Source organism: Bos indicus x Bos taurus, chromosome 26, assembly GCF_003369695.1.
Source record: "Bos indicus x Bos taurus breed Angus x Brahman F1 hybrid chromosome 26, Bos_hybrid_MaternalHap_v2.0, whole genome shotgun sequence".
In the NCBI taxonomy this organism is placed as follows: Eukaryota; Metazoa; Chordata; class Mammalia; order Artiodactyla; family Bovidae; genus Bos; species Bos indicus x Bos taurus.
This window is the reverse complement of record NC_040101.1, coordinates 29,334,045-29,356,162: the sequence shown is the minus strand read 5'-3', so window position 1 is coordinate 29,356,162 and position 22,118 is coordinate 29,334,045. Positions and strand designations below refer to the sequence as shown.

Below are 22,118 nucleotides of genomic sequence, written 5' to 3'. Positions count from 1 at the left end.
CCTGACCCAGGGATTGCTTCCAGGTCTCCTGCATTTCGGGCAGATTCTTTACCATCTGAGCCACCACGGAAGCCCCTCTATAGTTAGACAAGCTTGCTTCATTCCACGAGGTTCCAATAACTTTCTTGAGTGATTAATTTACAATGGTCTCCCAAAGTTTCCCAGGTTTCCCTCTCTATTTATAGACTCCTACTGAGCCTTCTACAGCTATCTGAATATTTATCCTATTTTATCCCTATCACTATCAGGGGCACACAATTACAATTTGCCCCATTCCTGATGATGCTCACTGGGTTTTTTTTTTGGGGGGGGGATACTATGTCTTGTGCAGGATCTTAGTTCGCCCATCAGGGGTCAAACCTGTGCCCCCTGCATTGGAAGTGTGGAGTCTGAACCACTGGATGGCCAGAGAATTCTTGATGTTCACCTTGATCGCTTGCTTTAAGTTATGTCTGCCTGACTTCCCCACTGTGAAGTTACTCTTTTCTTTTTCGAATCATTAAGTATATCGGGAGTCATATCTCCATTATTCTTTGAGTACTTCCTTGTGTTCTGGCACAAAATTTTCTAGCTTCATGTTGTTTTTACCTTGTCCTAGCCCTGGAATTAGCTATTTCCCCAAGGAACACTAATTCCTTTTAGTGGAGAATGGTATTTAGAAGCTAAGATCTGGATGCTAAGTCTAGTTACTATTATTGGGTATTGCTGCTCCAGGGCTTCCCTGGTAGCTCAAATAGTAATGAATCTGCCTGCAATGCAGGAGACCCTGGTTCGATTCCTGGGTTGGGAAGATCCCCTGAAGGAGGGCATGGCAACACACTCCAGTATTCTTGGGCTTCCCTGGTGGCTCAGTTGGTAAAGAATCCACCTCCAATTCGGGAGACCCTGGTTTGATTCCTGAGTTGGGAAGATCTCCTGGAGGAGGGCATGGTAACCCACTCCAGTATTCTTGCCTGGAGAATCCCCATGACCAGAGCAGCCTGCTGGGCTACCGACCATGGGGTCGCAAAGAGTAGGACATGACTGAGCAACTAAGCACAATACAGCAGCATTGTTGCTCCAAGACCCTCACAGTGGGCAGAGCTAGGGAATGTGTGTATACAATGTCTCCCTTCACTGCTACTAGCTTCTTCCTCCACATGGAAGCCCTTACCATATCAGTTGGGCTCCAACACCCCATGCCAGATCATCTCTCAGCATAGACACCAACTTTGTTCTGTCCTGTGTAATAGTTTTAAGACTAAATTGTTCAGGAAGAAGGTCCAAACTGAGCCCATCTTGATTGTATATGCAAATTATATGAAATTTAGAGCTATTAATTGTTAACATTTATTGAATACTTACTACATGCCAGGTGATGTTCTAAGGATTTTCCATGAATCCTCAGGCCAGCCCAATGAGACAGGAACTATTATGGTCCCCATTTTGCTGGTAAGGAATAAAGAGGTTAAGTAATTGCCCAAGGTCACATGGTTACTGGACTTCTAGAACATATCCTTAAAAAAGGAGGAGGTATCCTGTGTCCTTCACAGCATTTCCCTGATGTAGGCCTGGAACACAGATACTGTACTGCTAGATATCCTCTGGGGACAAATTGCCCCCAGCTGAGAACCACTGGTCTAGAAAAACAGTAATTGAATCTAAGTAAAGCTGCTTCTTGATTGTTTGTGCTAATGAATGAAAGAAAGGGGATAAACGTAATCCAGAAGGGCATAAAGAAGTCTCTTTTCTCTGTGTGGCAGAGATTGCTGGTTGCCTATTCCAACACCCATTATAAAGACATTTCTTCAACCTTTCTCCTCCAGCTCTGTACCCCGCCTGCCTTTGTACCCATACTCTCTCCCTCCATTTCTGTCACTGAAGGCTAATCCTTGCATCTGGATTTCACTATATCTTCTTAGACCCTCCTATTTCTACCTCTAACCACAGTGCTATCTCTCCTCTTCTTCCCTGGATAGCCATATATCTTGCAAGAAGAGACTCAGCAGTCTCCATTTCCTCACCTTTCCTCTTCAGCTCACTGCAGTATGGCATCTGCCTCCCCCCATGATCCACACTTGCCAGGTTTTCCTCCTGTCTCTCTGGTCACTTCTTGGGCTCCTATTGCTGGCTCTTCTTCTGCTCATCCTGTAAATCTTAACGTTCTTCAGAATTTCATCCTGGACCTACTATTCTTCACACTGCTTGCAGTTTTCCTGCATGACTTCATCCTTTCCTTCAATTGCCACCTATATGTTGAAGATCCCTATCTATAGTCCAGGACTTTCTTTCCAGTGTCAGTTCTGAATATCCAACTGGCTATTTGATGTTTGAATCCATGTAGAAGTCTCACAGGTATCTTGAAGCAATCTGTCTAAAAAAAGAAAAAAAACCATAAAAACTGATTATCTTTCCACTAACTGTTGTTCCTTCTTTTCTGTTCCCTGTCTCAAAAAATAGCACTCCTCATTCATCCTGTTTCCTGAACCAGATACCTAGAAGTCATCTTTGACACATCCTTTTAACATCATCCACGACATATCTCCATTATGTCCTACAGATTCTATCTCTTCAACATCCCTGGAATCTATCTGCTTTCTTTTTTCATCACCTCCATCATCAGACCTCCATCATTCCTCCCAGGAAGATTTCAGCAACCTCATGATTCTTTTTCCAGTCTCCAGCTACAAGAGATTTTCTAAAATTACAAATCGGGCCATGCTGCAGCCCTGCTTAAAAAAATGTTCAGTAGTTTCTTGCAGCCCTCACAATAAAGTCCAAATTCCTTAATCTGGCATCTAACCTGGAGTGAAAGTCAAGATATTTTATAGTTGCTAAGGCACAGGCACTGACCCCAGTTAGAAAGGATCTCAGCCGGTTCACCTGGCAGTGTCTGTTGGCTGAACGGCTCGCCTACAGAGCCTCGTGCTATTGTCTTCTGCATTCTTGTCTGGTGCTGCTCTTCTTCTAAGCCACCCTAATCTTGTTTTGGTTCTCAGACTGCATCATCAAATGCAACTTGAGACTTCCCTGATGGTCCAGTGGTTAAAAATCCACCTGCCAGGGCTTCCCTGGTGGCTCAATGATAAAGAATCTGCCTGCCAGTGCAGGAGACATGGGTTTGATCCCTGGTCCGGGAAGATCCCACATGGTTTGGAGCAACTAAGCCCACGTATCGCAACTATTGTGCCTGTGTTGTAGATGGGGAGCCGAAACTACGGAGCTCATGTGCCACAACTACTGAAGCTAGAGCCCCTGCTCCATAATAAGAAAAGTCACTGCAATCAGAAGCCGGAGCATCACAACAAAGAGTAGCCCCTACTTGCTGCAACTAGAGAAAGCCTGTGTGCAGCAAGGAAGACCCAGAATGGCCAAAAATAAATAATAAATAAAAATTTAAAAAAATGCAACTTTGCCTGAAATGCTCTTTTTAGCAGCTTTACCATCACCCCACCCCATCCCCACTCCACAGAGCTGCCCTGAAAGGGATTGACTGCTCTATCCAGAAAAGAATGGCTTTGGCCTGTGGCAGTGGGCATGTCTGTTGAGGGAACCCACACTCTTAATGATTCCTTCTATTTAGGCACAAAAGCATATAGCCTCAGTGGGGTTAGCAAACTTTCCTAAATAGAGAACTGACGGTTGATCTTTTATGAGGACAAGGAAGTAAGATGATGGTGGAGACAGGAAGGGGACATTCTTTATTTAGCTCCAAGCTAAAACAGTATCTTTCTTGCCAACTGAAATATAAATAACCTTCCCACCTCCACAGGACCTCTTGACCTAGGATTAAGCCTATCAGATATTCAAGTAGTTGATGGATATTTAGTCAGTTGATCACTTTGCTTCCATTCAGCTTTGAGCTTTGATTGGCTGTTCTTAGGGATTCCCTTGTAGCTCAGTTGGTAAAGAATCTGCCTGCAATGCAGGAGACCTCGGTTTGATTCCTGGTTGGGAAAGATCCCCTGGAGAAGGAAATGGCAACCCACTCTAGTATTCTTGCCTGAAGAATCCCATGGACAGAGGAACCTTGGAAAACAGAGGATTGTGGTGGTGATGGGGGGGGGGGGGGAATTGTTGAGTAATTCTAGATTTTGGAAGGCAAGGTAGGCTTAGAGGGGAATCTGGATAGCAGAGGTCAGCAAGAAGGCACTGAGCAAGCATCCAGACTCCAAGGCAGCCGTCTCAAATCTGGCTGCAGATTAGAACCACCTGGGGACCTTCTAAAATTACCATTGCCAAGGGCTTCAGTTCAGTTCAGTTCAGTTGCTCAGTCGTGTCCGACTCTTTGGGACCCCATGAACTGCAGCACACCAGGCTTCCCTGTCCATCACCAACTCCCAGAGTCCACCCAAACCCATGTCCATTGTGTTGGTGATGCCATCCAGCCATCTCATCTTCTGTCATCCCCTTCTCCTCCCGCCCTCAATCTTTCCCAGCATCAGGGTCTTTTCAAATGAGTCAGCTCTCCACGTCCACAGACTTATTAAATTAAGGGTAAAGCTTGGCCACCATTATTTTTTTATAAAGTTCCTCAAATGACTCTTATTTGCAATTAGGGTTGAGAGCGCAATGGCAATGGGATGAACAGAAAGCACAGACATGTGTAGAATATTTCTAGCTCTGTCCTGCTATGTGTTATACGTACAGACTGCAGAGGGTTAGAAGCGCTGAGTAGTTTAACTAAGGGCATGATCCTTATGGGTTGGAGGTTGCCCAAAGTAAAATATACAGACTGGCAAAATAAAAGGGGGCTGGTAGATTGGTAACCCTGAGTGTGGTAGTGTGATGAGGTGTACACTGTCCTGGTGTTTCGGTACTGCAGTTTGGCTCTACATAGCCCAATTAATGGAGAAGGCAATGGCAACCCACTCCAGTACTCTTGCCTGGGAAATCCCATGGATGGAGGAGCCTGGTAGGCTACAGTCCATGGGGTTGCAAAGAGTCAGATACGACTGAGCGACTTCACTTTCACTTTTCACTTTCATGCATTAGAGAAGGAAATGGCAACCCACTCCAGTATTCTTTTGTGGAGAATCCCAGGGATGGGAGCCTGGTGGGCTGCTGTCTATCGGGTCGCACAGAGTCGGACACGACTGACGTGACTTAGCAGCAGTAGCAGCAGCCCAATTAAGTGTCCTTAATAGCCTATGAACCAGCAAATACGGTCTTAGGTGCGTATTCCCAAATATATTCTCATTCATGGAAGAATGTAGGAAGTTGATCACTGCAGTGTTATTGGGAACGGAGTCTTTTTATTTGTTTATTTAGCTGCACTGGGTCTTAGCTGAAGCATGTAAATTCTTTAGTTGTGGCATATGGGATCCAGTTCCTTGACCAGGGATCAAACCCAGACCCACTGCATTAGGAGCATGGAGCTTTAGCCACTGGACCACCAAGGAAGTCCTGGGAACTGGAGTCTTTTCTGGAAGAGTAAATGGGTAGAATGTGGGGAATACACACCATTAGACTATTCAGTTAGAAGCATCATGTTTTATGTACATAGCAATGTAAATGGATTGTAAAACCACAGGTACTGGGTGAAGAAAGTATGAAACACAATGAGACACATAACAATATTACATTTGTGAATTTAAAATTTAACACGCAAAACAATATCTATTTTGCAAAAACTGAACAAACCAAAAGAATGACAATCTCATTGCGCAATATTTTCACACTCCTCTATGGATAACAAGGGCTTCCCTGGTGGCTCAGATAGTAAAGAATCTGCCTGCAATGCAAGAGACCTGGGGTTCAATCCCTGACTTGGAAAGATCACCTGAAGAAGGGAATGGCTGCCCACTCCAGTATTCTTGCTGGAGAATTCCATGGACAGAGGAGCCTGGCAGGCTACAGTCCATGGGGTCATAAAAGAGTCAGACACAACTGAGTAACTAATACCTAAAGTAAAATAAAACAAATGACTTCTCAACAGAATTTTACAGTAAAGGATGTTAACCTCCCACCCAAACTGAACTCTCCTAGACAATCCTGCCTCTATATTTTCAGACAACATGGTCATCCTGCCTCTGTTTCCTCTGTCAAGACAGCTCTGATTACTAGAAAGCATGAGTCTGAGTCCTGTGTCATTACAGTGTAGTTCAGTGAAAATAGCACAGGCCTTGCAGTCAAGCAGATGGGGTTAGAATCCTGATGTAATTTGCTGGGTGACTTGATCAAGTTACTTATCTCCTCTTAGTCTCACTTACTTCATCTGTAAATTAGGGATAATAATACCTGCTTTACAAAGTTACCCTATATTAGAAATTATGAATATAAGATACCTAGTCACAAAGAGCTAATAAAGTGACAGCTGTTATCATCATCACCACCATCACTATTATTATCCCATCCAGTGGGCCTACTTTACCCTATAGAGCTATATACATATGCCTTTCAATACTTTAACGGAGAAGGCAGTGGCACCCCACTCCAGTACTCTTGCCTGGAAAATCCCATGGATGGAGGAGCCTGGTAGGCTGCAGTCCATGGGGTTGCTAAGAGTCAGATATGACTGAACGACTTCACTTTCACTTTTCACTTTCATGCATTGGAGAAGGAAATGGCAACCCACTCCAGTGTTCTTGCCTGGAGAATCCCAGGGACAGGGGAGCCTGATGGGCTGCCGTCTATGGGGTCGCTCAGAGTCGGACACGACTGAAGCGACTTAGCACTTAGCACTTCAATACTTTAAAATACTTGAATTTATTTGCCATGTTATTCCTAAGTGCTCTTTTTTCAGAGTAGTCATTTATTTGGTTATCTTGTCCTTGGCTGCGCTCCTGCATAAGATGTTTACAGAACACGTTGCCCATAACCGAACAAAGTACTCCAGGTGTGGTCTTAGGGCTTCAAAACAGAGTAAAATCATAAAACTGTATTCCCCAGACACTACTCTCTTCAAGCTGCCTAACTTTCAAACTTTAGCTTTTATGGCAACCATATCACATACTGCCTATGAAAAGTTGCAGGTAGTTTTCACATGAATAAATTTTGAGTCTTCATTTTGCAATAGTAGTAGTAGAACTTAAAATTTTTTTTTTTAATTTATTTATTTGGCTGCACTGGGTCTTAGTTGTGGCACCTGGAATCTTTGATCTTCGTTATAGCATGTGAACTCTTAGTTGGGGCATTTAGGATCTAGTTCCCTGACCAGGGATGGTAACTGGGCTCAGTGCACTGGGAGTGGGGAGTCTTAGCCACTGGACCACCAGGGAAGTCCCTTAAAAAAAAAAAAATTCCAGAGTTAAACTTTTAATTAACTTTATTATATATTAGGTAATGTGCTGAGTTCTGAGGACATAGGAATGAGTAGGACAAAGTATCAACATACTAGAAATGTAAGTTCCGTGAGACCAGGTCTATTGTGTTCACTACTGAATCCCCATCTCTTGGGCACAATTATCTGCACACGGTTATATGTGCTGTTTGTTGAATGAACAAATGAATAAGATTTACAGTGGAAGATTTCCCTATAAACGAAAAGCTATTTCCCTATTTTATGAACTCAGATATTTTGTACAAGCCTGTCATCTTTAGCACAACCCTAGTGTTTTCGCATTTTACGGTAAGCTGATTTCCAAAATAAATTCGTACAGTCCCCTTTAAGGCCAAACTAAATATTACATGCTTTATTTGCTGGATGGCCATTATATCCCACTATTAAAGACCTTTTGGAAGTACCCATTTAACATCTCAGGGTTAGCAGTAGCCGGCGATGGTTTCTGAGTGCTAAACACCCGAGAATTTTCTGAGTCGAGTTCTATTAGACCCTGACCTATAGTGGGTTAGAATAAGGTGGAAGTGTGGCGCGATGACTTAGGAGGACCTTGAAACTCTGCAATTCAGCATGAAGCTACTGCTAGGTGCCCATAGGCCCAGCGTCTCAGTCGAAATCCGTCCCTCAGACGCCAGACATAGGAATTTGGGGGGAGTCCAGTTCTCTAGAACAACAGTTAGGGAGGCCCTAACGTCTCTGTCCTCTCACAGCTTTTTCCAGTATTTGGGCTACAGGTGAGGCACTGGTCGCCATCTTGATATCAATTGCCAGGCAAGTCGCCACTGGCGTCTCTCGGTAACCACGGAGACACCGATGCCCCTCCCGTTTCTCAGCTCTAGAGGCTGCAAACTACGATTCCCATACGCTGATCGTCTCTACTTGACGGTCAGTTGTCTAGATTTGGCTTGGGAGACACCGCGACCCTACCGCAGTGAACCGCGGGAGTTGCAGTTCGCGGTGTGGCGTCACGTTTTGCTTCAGGAAGCTCCAGAACCACAAATCCCGTGAGCCAGCGGGTAACACGCATGCGCAAAGGACAACTTGTCTTCCCTGGCCCCGCCTGCCAGTTCCTGAGAGGTAAGAGGGCGGAGGAAAGGAAGAGGAGGCGGGATCCGGGCGCTGCGTTGGCTGCGGCCTGGCACCAAGGGGGCGGCCCCGGTGGAGTGCAGACCCAGTGGCCCCTGGCGATTATGGACCCGGCCGAGGCGGTGCTGCAGGAAAAAGCGCTCAAGTTTATGGTGAGGAGAAGGTGCAGGCCGGGGAACTGTGGAGGTGGTGCGTTGGCGGCGTCCCTGAGGCTCGGGCCTGGGCTGCCTGCCCGTTGGAGGAGGGCGCAGCGAGACCCTGGGCCGAGGCCGGCGGCGGGGGCGGCTGGAGGGACGGGACGGGAGCTTCTGGGAGGTAGGAGGGGTTGCGGAGAGGACCCGGGGGTGGGGGCAGCAGCTCCGCCATCTTGTGGATGAGAGGCCAAGTGACAGCGGGAGCCTAATCGGGGAGGGGTCTCTGGGGCGCGCGGGGCCCTGGAGAGTAAGGGGCGTAGGGACAGTTACTGAAGAGCTGAGGAGGCCAGGAGGAGAGACGCCGTGAGGCCGCTGGCAGGGCCTTGCCGGTGTGAGGGTTACGGGTGAGGCCCTGGAGAAGAGGTTCATTCAGTAGTGGGGAAGGGGAACGCTGGACAGTGGGAGGAAAGATACTGGGAGTGGGAGGTGGGTGGGAAAAACGGGCAAGGCTGGATGCGGATGAATCTAAGGTAGAGCAGAGAGAGGACTGGTGGGAGACTTGCAGTCTTGTAGAGTGAGATGGGAAAGAGAGCCTTTGACTTCAGGGTACAATCCCAGCTTGGCCAAACTAATGTTGACAAACTCTGGGAAGAACTAGGCCTTACTTAGGAAGGAAAGGACTGGGGACGGGGATCTAGGGCTGTGATGACAGTCTTTGGGAAAGGGAAAAGGTTGAATAGATGCCAGAATTACAGGTATCAGGAAAGGGTATACATCCTCTAGTTTGAAAGAAGACAGAAGAGGTTCACTGGTTAGGGAAATCCAGGTACAGGAGATTAGGGGCGAAATTAATATCTAATAGTGTAAACCAAAGCTTAATGCAATATCGTAGAGACAGTAAAATGTGGAGACCAGGTGCAGTATCACTTTCTGGGAATGGAAAGGCTATGCAGATTAGCATCCAAAGACCCATAAGAAGTAATAAGATCACTGGAGAAATTCAGGAGATAAAAGGGGGAATGCAGATAGTGGAGAATAATAGATGTCAGGGTTAGTAGTTACTTAGGAGTTTTAGGTTGAAGTTTTAATCCTTGGGAGTCTAGTTCTTTAACTTTGTATCATGCTTTTCTTTTTTTGATATGTGTATGTTTAGCACATTTGTATAGCTATTTGATGCATTTAATCTGATGCTTCATTTGTATATCCCAGATGTAAAACCAGACTTTGTGGTTACAGCTAAAGAATGATGGGATGCATAGACTTCTTTCTGTCTTAACTGGTGTCCATAGGGACCATTGATATTATTTGCAGTCTATTTGCTTTTTCAGAAGTAATTGTAACCTGTCACTCCAAATCTTTATTTCTGTTGTTAGATAGTTGTTTTGTGTCCTTGCCTTAGATACCAAAACAAATGTAAACAAACCATGAACACTAACCTAATTGAATTTAGGGTTTAAACTGCTGCATTTACAAGAATATAATTTAAGAGTCTGGTCAAATTTACTATAACTTTATTTATTTTGTATTAGTGCTTTCTAAAATGCCTAACTAACGTTCAAGTGTATCTTTAACAAAATACTATTAGACCTGAAGAAAGATCTTGAGTTTCTGCCCAGTGTTGAAATTCTAAAATATTAAGAGGCTTCGAAATTGTTTTGGACTTCAGAAGTGAGACGAAGTTGCTTTGTATGTACAGCCAGCTTCTAGATTTAAGTAAGAAAAGTAACAGCTGCTTATTTTTGTTTTTCTGCTTAGAGGTTGACTCAATCCTAATCTTGACACATGTCAGATTTATGGAATAATGTGGTTTTAACAGATCATAAAGGGACCTTATGAGATCATCTTCTTTACTCCCTGATAGACCTCAGCCTAGGAACATTTTCAACCAATTGATCTCTGCTTTGTACCAGTGAGTTGTTTTGATAATGGTCTCCTGATTGAGTTAAAGTTAGAGCTAGAGATGGCCATGAGTAGTTTGAAGCTTTTGGGACACCACACATTATTAAATGTTGAGTCAGTTTCCATAAGGAGAAACCAATTTTTCTTCAATTTTAGTTACTTTCATTTTTGACCTTGCCTGCTGTTAATGGCTGCTGTTTGCGAGAAGGCCAACTGGAAAAGGGTCACCAAGAATGACACCTTAATAACTGAAACAGAATGGAGAGTTAAAGATTTGGTGTTCTTTTTCAGCTCAGTGCTGTGCTTAGTTGCTCAGTTGTATCCGATTCTTTGAGACTCCATGGATTATAGTCCCCCAGGCTCCTCTGTCCATGGGGATTCTCCAGGCAAGAATTCTGAAGTGGGTTGCCATTTCCTTCTCCAGGGGATCTTCTCAACTCAGGGATTGAACCCAGGTCTCCCGCATTGCAGGCGGATCCTTTACCGTCTGAGCCACCAGGGAAGCGCTTTTCACCTCAGTAACAGTCTTATTATGAATCTAAGTCACAACCTGCCTTTGGTCCCATTTACCCTGTTATGTTTGTTTACTTAGTCATTTGAGATAGGAAGATATTTTATTTGTGCTTGCACCTGGTAATTAATGCACAGTACACATGGAAAAGATTATCCTTTTAATCATATTGAAATTTTTATATAGTATTTGGCTTTATTTTGTCCTATCCTTTCCCTCAATTCTGAGGTGTGAATGACAATTTTTGTATAGGATGCCCTGATTTCTACAGTTTAAGAAAATATAAAATTTTGTTTAAAATAACATGAAATGGATATTCTCTTTTCTGAATTTTGCTCATTACTGTATTGATGTAGTAATTTGATTAATTTTTATAATAAAACCTTATCAGTGAGACCGATTCAGATTTGACCATAATTCACACATGGTCTAGACTTAAACTTTATCTTTGACTATCTGTACTATATCTGTATCTGTCTATCCTTCTGTATTTTATCTATTTATATGACAAGTTGAAGAATGGATTTGAAATTTATTTTTAAGTGGACAGGATAAACTGGTCTCAGGATCTTAGAACTAGGGAAATTTGACACATGGATGAAATAATTTCAGGATGTATAGAATAGTTTTTTTTATTGATAGATAAGTGAAACAGTGTAAAGGTTAACTTGCTGTGTAACAAACATAAATCTTTCATTGATTGGTGCATTTTCTGTTTCGCTTGGTGTTGGCTGGAATGTTCAAAATGGCCACAGTCTCTCATGGCTGGCCCAAAATGGCCAGTTTCTCACGTTGGCCACTGTCTGGAAGTTCAGCTAGCAGTAAGGCCTTCTTGTCCTCCTTTCTCCACATGGCCTTCTTTTGGATTTCCTTAAAGCATGGTGTCTGGGTTCTAAGAAGGGGAGCATTCCAGGAGATAAGAAATAGAAGCCAGCCAATTCTCTTAAGTCCTAGGTTTGGAAGTTGAGAATGTTGTTATTGGTCAGAGACAGTAAAGGCTGGCCCAGAGTCAGAAGGAGGGAAAATAATCTCTCCCTGTAGACAAAAAGAGTAGCATGCAGGAACAGAGAGAAGGAAATTGCTGGGGGCCAGGACCTTTTGAGTCTGGCTACCATAGATGCTGTTCTAGTTGGATGCTCAGGCTGAAAATACAGATGGGATCAGCCACATTTGTGGCTATTAACACTTGGAATGCTTTGGGGACATCTCATTTTTGAGATTAACTTCCTAAAAAACTATTGTGATCTCCTGCATGACTTGTCTTAATAATGTTACTGTAGAGATAATATTGGATGAATTGATATGATTCAGGAATTTTTATTTGCTTGAGAACTATATATATCTAAAAACAAGAAATTGCATTTTAAAATAAGTATTCAGATTTTTCACTGTGATGGACTTTTCTTTAAATCAGATTGATTACCAGCTGGTTGGATAACATTTGAAGCTAGTTCTTAGTTTGTCAGAGTTTCTGTATATTAATCTCTCTTGCATGTATGCTCAGCAATTCTTTGCGACCCCATGGACTTCAGCCCACCAGTATTTTCTGTCCATGAAATTTTCCAGGAAAGAAGCCTGGAATGGGTTGCCATTTCCTACTCCAGGGGATCTTCTTGGCCTAGGGATCAAGCTTGCCTCTCCTGTGTCGCTTGCATTGCCAAGTGGATTCTTACCTGTTCTCAATTTAAATTAGCCTTCAGTTTCTTTTCTGAATACTCTTATATAGGCATTGGAGTATGAAATTACAAATTAATGATAATTCTTTGTGCTCATTTTCTTGATTCATGTTTATGATAGATGTACATAGTAAGTTACTGGAAGTGAATTACTAAATGTGGAGTAAAAATTCTACTTTGAATGAATGCCAGAAATTTTTTATTGCTAAATTAGAAAGTGAACTTTCAAAGGAGACTACTTATTCTATATTATTTATGTATTGTTTAAATCCTTAAGGAAGGAAGCAGTTAAGAATTTTTTTCCCTTTCTAAAGGGAAATGAGACATGATGTAAGATTTTGATCATGTATAGATAAAATTATTTGTGGTAAATGGCATTACAATTTACAAAAAGAAGAAATAAAGAAAAAATAATCTTTGTGGTATAAAATATTTTAAGATACCATGTGCTTTCTAGCAGTATTTTAATATAGCATGAAAGTGCTTTCTAAATGTTTATAATAAGAATTCATTGTGGATGAAGTAGTAAATATTTGCCAGTGTTTAACAGTCTTGGTCACTATAAAGAAAACTGCCTTCTTCATAAATCAAATCCATCATCCTAACATCAGCAGTGGAGGAGGGAGACCATCTCTATGGGAGAGGTCCACCTGATCTTACCACTTCAACTAGTATTCTACTAGATTCACCTTGTGCTGAGGGAATTACCACTGGATAATTTCCTTTAGTTTTCTGAAGTCTGATTGAAACTAAACTAGAACATTTTATAGAAGACTCAGAGATAGCAACAGTGGACTAGATACTGAGAGTAATGTTGAACTAAGAATGTGATTTGTTCTCTGGGGCAGTACCATACCACCATAGTTCCTGGATTGCCTTTGTACGTGGCCAGGGTGGGGATGAGGAGCAGAGGAGCAAAAGTCACAGAACTGGGAGAGAATTCCTGGCTGCTTAAGGTAAACATTTTGAGTTGGAATTTTTTCTTGATTTCTTTCTCCTTTCTGAGATTTGGCTCTCCCTTCAGGTACATTTGTCTTCCTATTCCCAGGCTTGTGACCTGATTCTGTCTGTGTCGATTATAGGATAAACATGGTAGAAATGGGAGGGTTTTGTTTGTTTATTTTTCTTTGTTTTTGAAAAATATGATCAGCTATGAATAGCTAATATGTATTTATTTAGTGTTTACTAGTTGCTGTTCTAAATTCTTTACATATACTGTTGTTTAATTTAATCCTCCCAATAATTCTGTAAGGTAGATTCAGTACTATTGTTGCTCCCATATTTGGATAAGGAAACTGATTCCAGAGAGGTTAAGTAACTTGTGCAAAGTCACTCTGCTTAGCAAGAAGCCTGAGATCAAATCCTGGCAGTCTGACTTGAGACCTACACTGTATTTCATCCTTGAGGCTCAGAGAAACCATGGAATATGATGGCATATTTCTTTGCTGGCCAAATGGGCCAGAGTGAAGAATTACTGTCCAGATTTATATACAGATTTTCTGATGATTTGAATTATTAGGAAATGAAGTTGCCACAGTATCATTGTATCGATTGGCTATTGCTGAGTGATAAAACCCCACAATATGTCATGGCAGTATAATGATAGATATTTATTCTCAAGAACATGTGGGTTTGCTGAACATTGGATGACATAGGCTGAATTTTGTTGGGTTTCTCTGGATTTGGCTGCTCACTCAGGACTGTTTCACATATTTTTCTGAGACTGAGATTGAAGAGACAGTGACTTCCCAGGCTGAGCTGTCCTCATAGCTATAGTAGAGGCGCAAGAGAGCAAGACCACTGGTTCAGATTCCTTTCAGTCATTGGTTATATGGTACCTGCTGATATTCCATTAACCAAAGTAAGTCACAGGGTCAAGTGAGGAGGTGGGAAAGTATACGTTGCCCATAGAAGGAGTGGAAGAGAGAGCAACTTGCACAATAATCTACTATGGTAATAATAATCTATAATAATCTAATATACTCGATTTGTAGAAGAATGGTAAAATGCTTACTCTTACAACTACTGTGCTGGTGCTATTCTGACTAGCACTTTCTCATTTTGGTTGCCGAATGACACCTAATGTAGTGTGTCTCTCTGTATTATGTTATGTAGAAAAAAAAAGTGTTAAAAAAAATAATCAGAAGGCAGTGGCACCCCACTCCAGTACTCTTGCCTGGAAAATCCCATGGACGGAGGAGCCTAGTAGGCTGCAGTCCATGGGGTAGCTAAGAGTCAGACACGACTGAGCAACTTCACTTCACTCTTGCAACCCAACCACACCTTTGGCCAAGGCCCTCCCCTTGAGCCCCTCACCTTTGGCCCAGAATGCTCTCCCGCACCCCTCGAGCCCTGTCCCTTCCTCGGCCTAGGCTCTTCCCGGTGTCCAGTGTATTGTCTACCACGCAGCCCAAGTTTGTAATAAAGCGGAGACTGGAAAAAAAAAAAAAGAAAAAGAAATAATCAGAATCTTGACTTTAATCCACAGTGATAACCTGAAAAGTTCATCAGTATCACAATACTATTTTTCTGTACTTGGGAAAGATAAGGTTGATGTGGCTCCAACAGCATTTGTAACAGAAGTTGAACTGTAACAGAATTTGAACCAAGGTCATACATAGCGCCTTAGCAACTCCCTTGGTGCTAGGTTTAGAGCTCTTAATAACCCCTTCTCTGCACCTACTCTTAGGGGAGCAAGGATATTTTCTGATGTCTGGGAGACTTTCAGGCTTTCTCTGAAAAATTGTGGAAACAGAGTTGTAGCGTGTGGATAATGTTTTTGCAGCATGGATGCATAAATCCTTGTACCTCTCAGGAAGTATGACACTAAACTGTTAATGTGGTTACTTGTGAAATGGTGGATTATGGGTAATATTTCAAAATATTTAATGGCATCTGAAGATCTATTAGGAAACACACAGCACAAAAAGCATTACTTAGTTGTTTTTCTTTTTCCTACGTTCCTTAATGTTTTCTACATTTTGACAGTGAATATGTATTGTTTTTAATCAGATAAATTAAAACTTAATATATTTAATGTTTATGTTTAAACTTTAAAAAATGTATATGTTTATAAAACAAGTACCCCAAACGAAGACCTGCACTTGGTCATGGAGCGCAGTGTAGCAGGTGTACTGGCCAGTGGACTGGCAGTGATGGCTTGAATAGACATCTCACTCACCTCATTTTGTTAACTGAAAAGTCTTAACTGTTGGACTTGCCTACTTAATAAGGATCTTTCTCTCTCCCATCCCATACCCCCAAGCTCATTTTAAATTGTAAACTTCCATGAATATGTTAACACAATTGATAAATTATATTACTTAAACCGCTGTATGTATCTAAAGTTTTCACTGGAAGTTTAGAACTCTGTGGTTCTCAACTGTGTTGAAGCACTGCATTTTCCTGTTTAGAAGTACTTGGCAAAAAGTTGACAACTGGAAATGAGGCCATGGTAGTTGGCCTGCACCATGACTTGATAAAAATATAAACATAATCTGAGTGCAAAACATTATGTTACGTGTGGAGGGAGGTGGTTCTGGGGGCAGGAGGAGATGAAGACACAAAGTTAAGTAAAACGTCTGTCTTCTCTAGAACTTCACAGTTGGTTGAGAAGACAAGCATTTATAAATCTCTCTTAAGGCACACTTTGGTAAGTGCCAAAGTAGAGGCGCAAAGTGCTATAGAATTTAAGGGAGGGGAAATTAGCCTTAACTGGAAAGAGCTTTGGAAGGTTTGAAGAAGAAAGCTTCATATTGGGTCTTGTGGAATATATAGATTTTGCAGACTTGTTTCTGAAGTGGCTGTTCCAAGAACAGGGAGTAGTTTGGGTAAAGGCCAGAAGATCAGGAGATGGTCAACACAGTGAGTAGATACACGTGATTTGAACATAAGGTGCATAGCAGACAAGAAGGAAAAGATAAACTGGGAGGCTAGGGAGTTTCGATTGAATCCAGTTTGTAGTCAAGAATAATATTCTAGTGTACTTGGTATATGTCTGTATAAGGTTTTACTGAAGTAAAATAAATACACTTTTTAAAGAAATCATAAGTATACAGTCCATTGAATTTTTACACAGTGGTCACTTCTGCATAACAATTATCTAATACCTATAGATTAGTTTTTGCCTTTACTGATATTTAACTTCATATAAGTAGAATCTTTCCAGTGTATATACTAGTCTGGCATCTTTTGTCCCTCATAAGAAGATTCATTCAGGTTACCTTAAGTGTAGTGTGTTCATTCTTGTTGCTCTGTAGTGTTCTGCTGTGTTAATTCAGTTCAGTTATTTAGCCATTCTCTTGTTGATGGACGTTTGGGTTATTTCCAGTTTTTGGCTACTGTGAGTAATCTTGTACATGTCTTTTCTTGAAAATATGTACATATTTCTGTTGGGTATATACCTAGAAGTGGAATTGCTGGATCATAGGGTATTTTTATCTTTACTAGATTCTGTGAATTTTTTCCATTTGATACTTTCTGCAGCACCATATGACAGTTGCAGTTGCTGTACATTCTTGTAACATTCACTTGCTGTTGTCTCTCTCCACTTTAGCCATACTAGTAGGTGAATGATATTGTCAGACTTTTAATTTGCATTTCTTTAATAGCTGCTGTAGTCAAGTACCTAAAAAATTATTTAAGAAGGTTCTTAACTTTTTTAAGTTTATTGGCTGTTCAGATATCCTCTTTTGGGTCTGTCTATTCAGGGCTTGGTCTAATTTTTTCTTTTTAATTGCCTTTTTCTTATTGATCTATTCCCTATATTCTGGAAAATACAGTACGGATCTTTCATCAAATATATGGTTCTTTTGTGGGAAAACAATGTGTTTTGTTTTCAAATTTTTTCATTTAAGGAATCAGTAAAAAAAAAGAAAAAGTAGTCACAAGATTTTGTGGCTACAAAGTATCTACACAGGATTTATAGAATTACCAATTTTTTTCGCTGTACCACCAGTGCTTGAAAAAGTTGCACCACTGTCAGCACCATCATTTTATAAATGAAAAAAGGAGCTTTTTAATGCCATAGAAATAGAAAACACATAATCTCAGAGTAAAGGAAACTCTCTGAGGTAGGGAGAATAATGCCCCATCCCCTGAGCCCCCATTCACAACAGTTGAATCCCAAGAACCTGTGAATATGTTAAATTACAGGGCAAAGGGGATTTAACAGATGAAATTTGGTTGCTAATCAGCTGATTTAATTTTTTTGCAATACCATGTGGCATGCAGGATCTTAGTTCAGTTCCTGGACCAGGGATCCAACCTGTGCCCCCACCTGCAGTGGAAGTAAGACTCTTAACCACTGGACTGCCAGGGAAGTCCCTCAGCTGACTTTAAAACAGGGAGATTATCCTGGATAATCCAGATTGGACCCAGTGTAATGACAAGGGATCCTAAATATGTAAGAGGGAGGCTGAAGAAGAGGTCAGAGTGATGATATGTGAGAACACAATCCATTGTTGCTGATTTTGAAGAGGAGGGAAGAGAACCATGAGCCAAGGAATGTGAGCAGCCTCTTGAAGCAGGAAAGGATAAGCCTCCAGACAAGAACATAGGCCTGCTGAGGCCTTGATTTTTGGCTCAGAGACCCATTTCAGACTTCAAAACTATAGGACTGTCAAATAAAAAATTACTGTTGCTTTAAGCCACTCACGGAGAAGGCAATGGCACCCCACTCCAGTACTTTTGCCTAGAAAATCCCATGGACGGAGGAGCCTGGTAGGCTGCAGTCCACGGGGTTGCTAGCGACTTCCCTTTCACTTTTCACTTTCATGCATTGGAGAAGGAAATGGCAACCCACTCCAGTGTTCTTGCCTGGAGAATCCCAGGGACGGGGAAGCCTGGTGGGCTGCCTTCTGTGGGGTCGCACAGAGTCGGACATGACTGAAGTGACTTAGCAGCAGCATCAGTAAGCCACTCAGTGTGTGGTAATTTTTTACTGCAGCCATGGCGAAATAATGGAGCTTCCCTGATGGTGCAGCGGTTAAAGAATCTGCCTGCAGTGCAGGAGTCACTGGTTCAATCCTGGGTCAGGAAGATCCCCAGGAGGAGGAAATGGCAACACACTCCATTATTCTTGCTCAAAAAGTCCCATGGACAGAGCTGTGAACTACAGTTCATGGCGTCACAAAGAGTCAGACACAACTGAGCGACTAAGTGTGCGCATGTGCGAACACACACACAAACATACACACACGGCAAACGAATACATCTTAGATAGTTACCCTAATTGGAGTGTGTGTATACACACTCCATATATGTATGCTGCTACTGCTAAGTTGCTTCAGTCGTGTCCGACTCTGTGCAACCCCATAGACGGCAGCCCACCAGGCTCCCCCATCCCTGGGATTCTCCAGGCAAGAACACTGGAGTGGGTTGCCATTTCCTTCTCCGATGCGTGAAAGTGAAAAGTGAAAGTGAAGTCGCTCAGTTGTGTCCGACTCCCAGCGACCCCATGGACAGCAGCCTACCAGGCCCCTCCGTCCATGGGATTTTCCAGGCAAGAGTATATATGTATACATATATATAATATCACTATCTTTATTTTTAGTGTTTGCTAACTACCAGTGCAGTTCATTCTCTTTCTCCTAATATTTTATTTTGAATCAACTCAGAATTACCAAAAGTTTAAAGTACAACACAAATGACATTTCCTGAACCATTTGAGAGTAAGTTGTCACATCATCATCACCAAATGCTTAATGTATGTTTTCTGCAAACAAGGACATTCTTTATAACACAACCATCAAAATTCAGAAATTAATATATTTCTGAGTTAATTGCAGATCTAACCCCTTAGACCCATTCAAACTTTGCCAGTTGTTCTGATAATGTTCTTTGTAACAAAAGGATCTGATCCAGAGTCACATACTGAAATTAGTTGTCATGTCTTAGTCTCCTTCAGTCTTGGAACAGTTCCTGTCGTCTTTACCTTCCATGACTACGGCACTTTTGAAGATTATAGGCTATTTTGTAGAATGATTCCTCAATTTGGGTTTATCTGATGCTGTTTCCTTATTATTAAATTTGGGTCCTGTATTTCTGTCAGAAATACCACAGAAGTGTTGCTTTGTTTTACTGATGGCCCCCTTGCAGGTGACACATAACGTTTGTTTGTCTTCTGACTTTTTTTACTTGATTAAAGTGGCTTCTGGCAGTTTCTTCTTTAAAGATAATGTTTTTCTCTTTGTATTAAGCATATTATGGGAAAAGTACTTTGAAACCATGTAACTATCTTATTCATCAGATTTTCAACCTATTTATTTCTAACAGAATGGGTTTATGAATTCCTGTTTTATTTGATGGGTTATAATACTATCATTATTTCTTTTGACAAATTGTTCCCTGTTTGGCCAGTGAGAGTGCTTTCAAACTATTTTCTTTGTCTTTTTGATATAATTCTATCATTCTTTGAGCATGTCATTGTTTTTTGATATAAGATATTTTAGGCTTACCTTGTACTTTTTTTTGCCCCAGCCCTGAAATCAGTGTTTTCTCTCTTCTTTCCCCCTGGTTTCTTTTAGTAGAGAATGATATACAGAAGTCAGTATCTGGGTGTTAGGTATATACACTGCTGTGGGAATGTCACTGCTTCCAAGTCCTCTCACTGGACAGAGGTAGGGAATATATGTATGTGTAAACATGCATACACACACATGTGCACACACATTTATATTGCTTTTTAAAGTTTATATATTTAAAATCATGAGTTCACGTGGATATCTCCAATTTTAGTCTAACACAACAGGGTTCATTCAATAATTTCCTTTCTATAATTGTAACTCCCTTTTCTGATAGTAAGTTGGCTCTCATTATCCTCAACATATTTTCTTAATCTCCCCTGTATGTGACCAATCTCTTCTGTTGCTGCTGTTACTGACACCCATCATGTGAATGCCATCCTTACCTTATCAGGCTCCAAAATCCTATATTAGGCTGCTGTCCCTAGCTCCCTGTTTGAACACCTTTCTCATTTCAGGCTCTGGTACTGTGCACTAAGTTGCTCTCCTCACTCCATTTGGACTCTAGCACCCTGTGCAGGGCTACCAAAGCTGCCATATTCCTGTGTAGACATTTTCTTTATCTTGCTGGGGTTCTGACATCCTTCTGTAGGTCACTACAGATTCCACCATCACATCTTATGAACCTAACTAAACTGAATACAGATTTTTCATTTTGCAAAACTGAAACTCTGTACCCATTAAACAGCTCTCCATTTCCCTTTCCTCCAGTTCGTGGCAATCACCATTCTACTTTGTTTCTGTGAATTTCACTATTCTAGATACCTCATTTATGTGGAACCATACAGCATTTGCCTTTTTGTGAATGGTTTATTTTTTTTAGCATAATATCCTCAAGGTTCATACATGTTAAGGCATGTGTCAGAATTTCCTTCCTTTTTAAGGCTGAATAATATTCCATTGTATGTATACATCACATTTTGTTTGTCCATTTATCTTTTGTCAAATACTTGGCATACTTTCACCCTTTGGCTATCTGTGAATAATACTGCCGTGAACATGGGTCTACAAATACCTTTTCAAGACCCTGAAATGCTTTATTTTACCTTTTACATTTAGATCTACAGTCTGTCTGGAATATATGTGTTTGGTATGAGGTAGAAGATAGAATTCTGTTTTATTTTGTTTTTCCTCTGTTGTATTGCAGGGTTACTTTTGTCATATATCACCTGTCTATATATGTGTGTGGGCTGTTTCCAGGACTTTTCGGCTCCAATGGTCTAATTATCCTTCTGCCAGTATCATACTTCCTTAATTACTCTGTTTTGATATCAGTTCTTAATATTGGATACGGAATGTCCCTCAGCTTTTGCATGTCCATCTATATTGGAATCAACATAATATCCAAAACATCCTCCTGTGACTTTCATTGGAATTTCACTGAATCTGTATATAAGTTTGGGGAGAATTGAGATCTTAACATTATTGAGTTTTATAATCCATGAAAATGGTATATCTTTCTATTTTGGGGATCTGTAATTTCTCTGTCGGGGTCTTTATACATCTTTTGTTAGACATATTCCTAGGTATTTGGTGTTTTTAGATGCTATTTTTTAAATTTAATTTTCTGTTTTTGCTGAGTGTAAAATTTTTTTAAATCTGAAGTCCATGGCCTCCATTCAATATAAACACATGGGAGTACTTTTTTCTGAAAGGTCTATACTTTACATCTGAATCTGATTCCTACTGGGGGTAATACAGCAAAGAAAATTAGAAGACCACTTTAGTTATTTGACTTAGAGTAGATTAGACTAGGAGGAGGCAATGGCACCCCACTCCAGTACTCTTGCCTGGAAAATCCCATGGATGGAGGAGCCTGGTAGGCTGCAGTTCATGGGGTCCCTAAGAGTCGGACACGACTGAGCGACTTCACTTTCACTTTTCACTTTCCTCCATTGGAGAAGGAAATGGCAACCCACTCCAGTATTCTTGCCTGGAAAATCCCAGGGATGAGGGAGCCTGGTGGGCTGCCGTCTATGGGGTCTCACAGAGTCGGACACGACTGAAGCGACTTAGCAGCAGTAGCAG

The 22,118-nt window shown here is 41.4% G+C and overlaps 1 protein-coding gene across 9 annotated transcripts in view; it reads left to right on the top strand.

The window, feature by feature from the left end:
• Window positions 1-8,325: 8,325 nt before the first annotated feature.
• Window positions 8,326-22,118, top strand: part of BTRC (beta-transducin repeat containing E3 ubiquitin protein ligase) — a 175,756-nt gene continuing 161,963 nt past the window's right edge. For 4 of the 9 annotated variants that reach the window (XM_027529288.1, XM_027529286.1, XM_027529283.1 and 1 more), the window contains exons 1-2: window positions 8,326-8,499; window positions 13,416-13,523. In XM_027529288.1, coding sequence (XP_027385089.1) covers window positions 8,452-8,499; window positions 13,416-13,523 — 156 coding nt within the window. In that variant the 5' untranslated portion in view covers window positions 8,326-8,451. Of the gene's footprint in view, window positions 8,500-8,793; window positions 8,886-13,415; window positions 13,524-22,118 lie in introns of those variants that run through there. The other 5 variants (XM_027529287.1, XM_027529285.1, XM_027529284.1 and 2 more) reach the window with 4 other exon arrangements.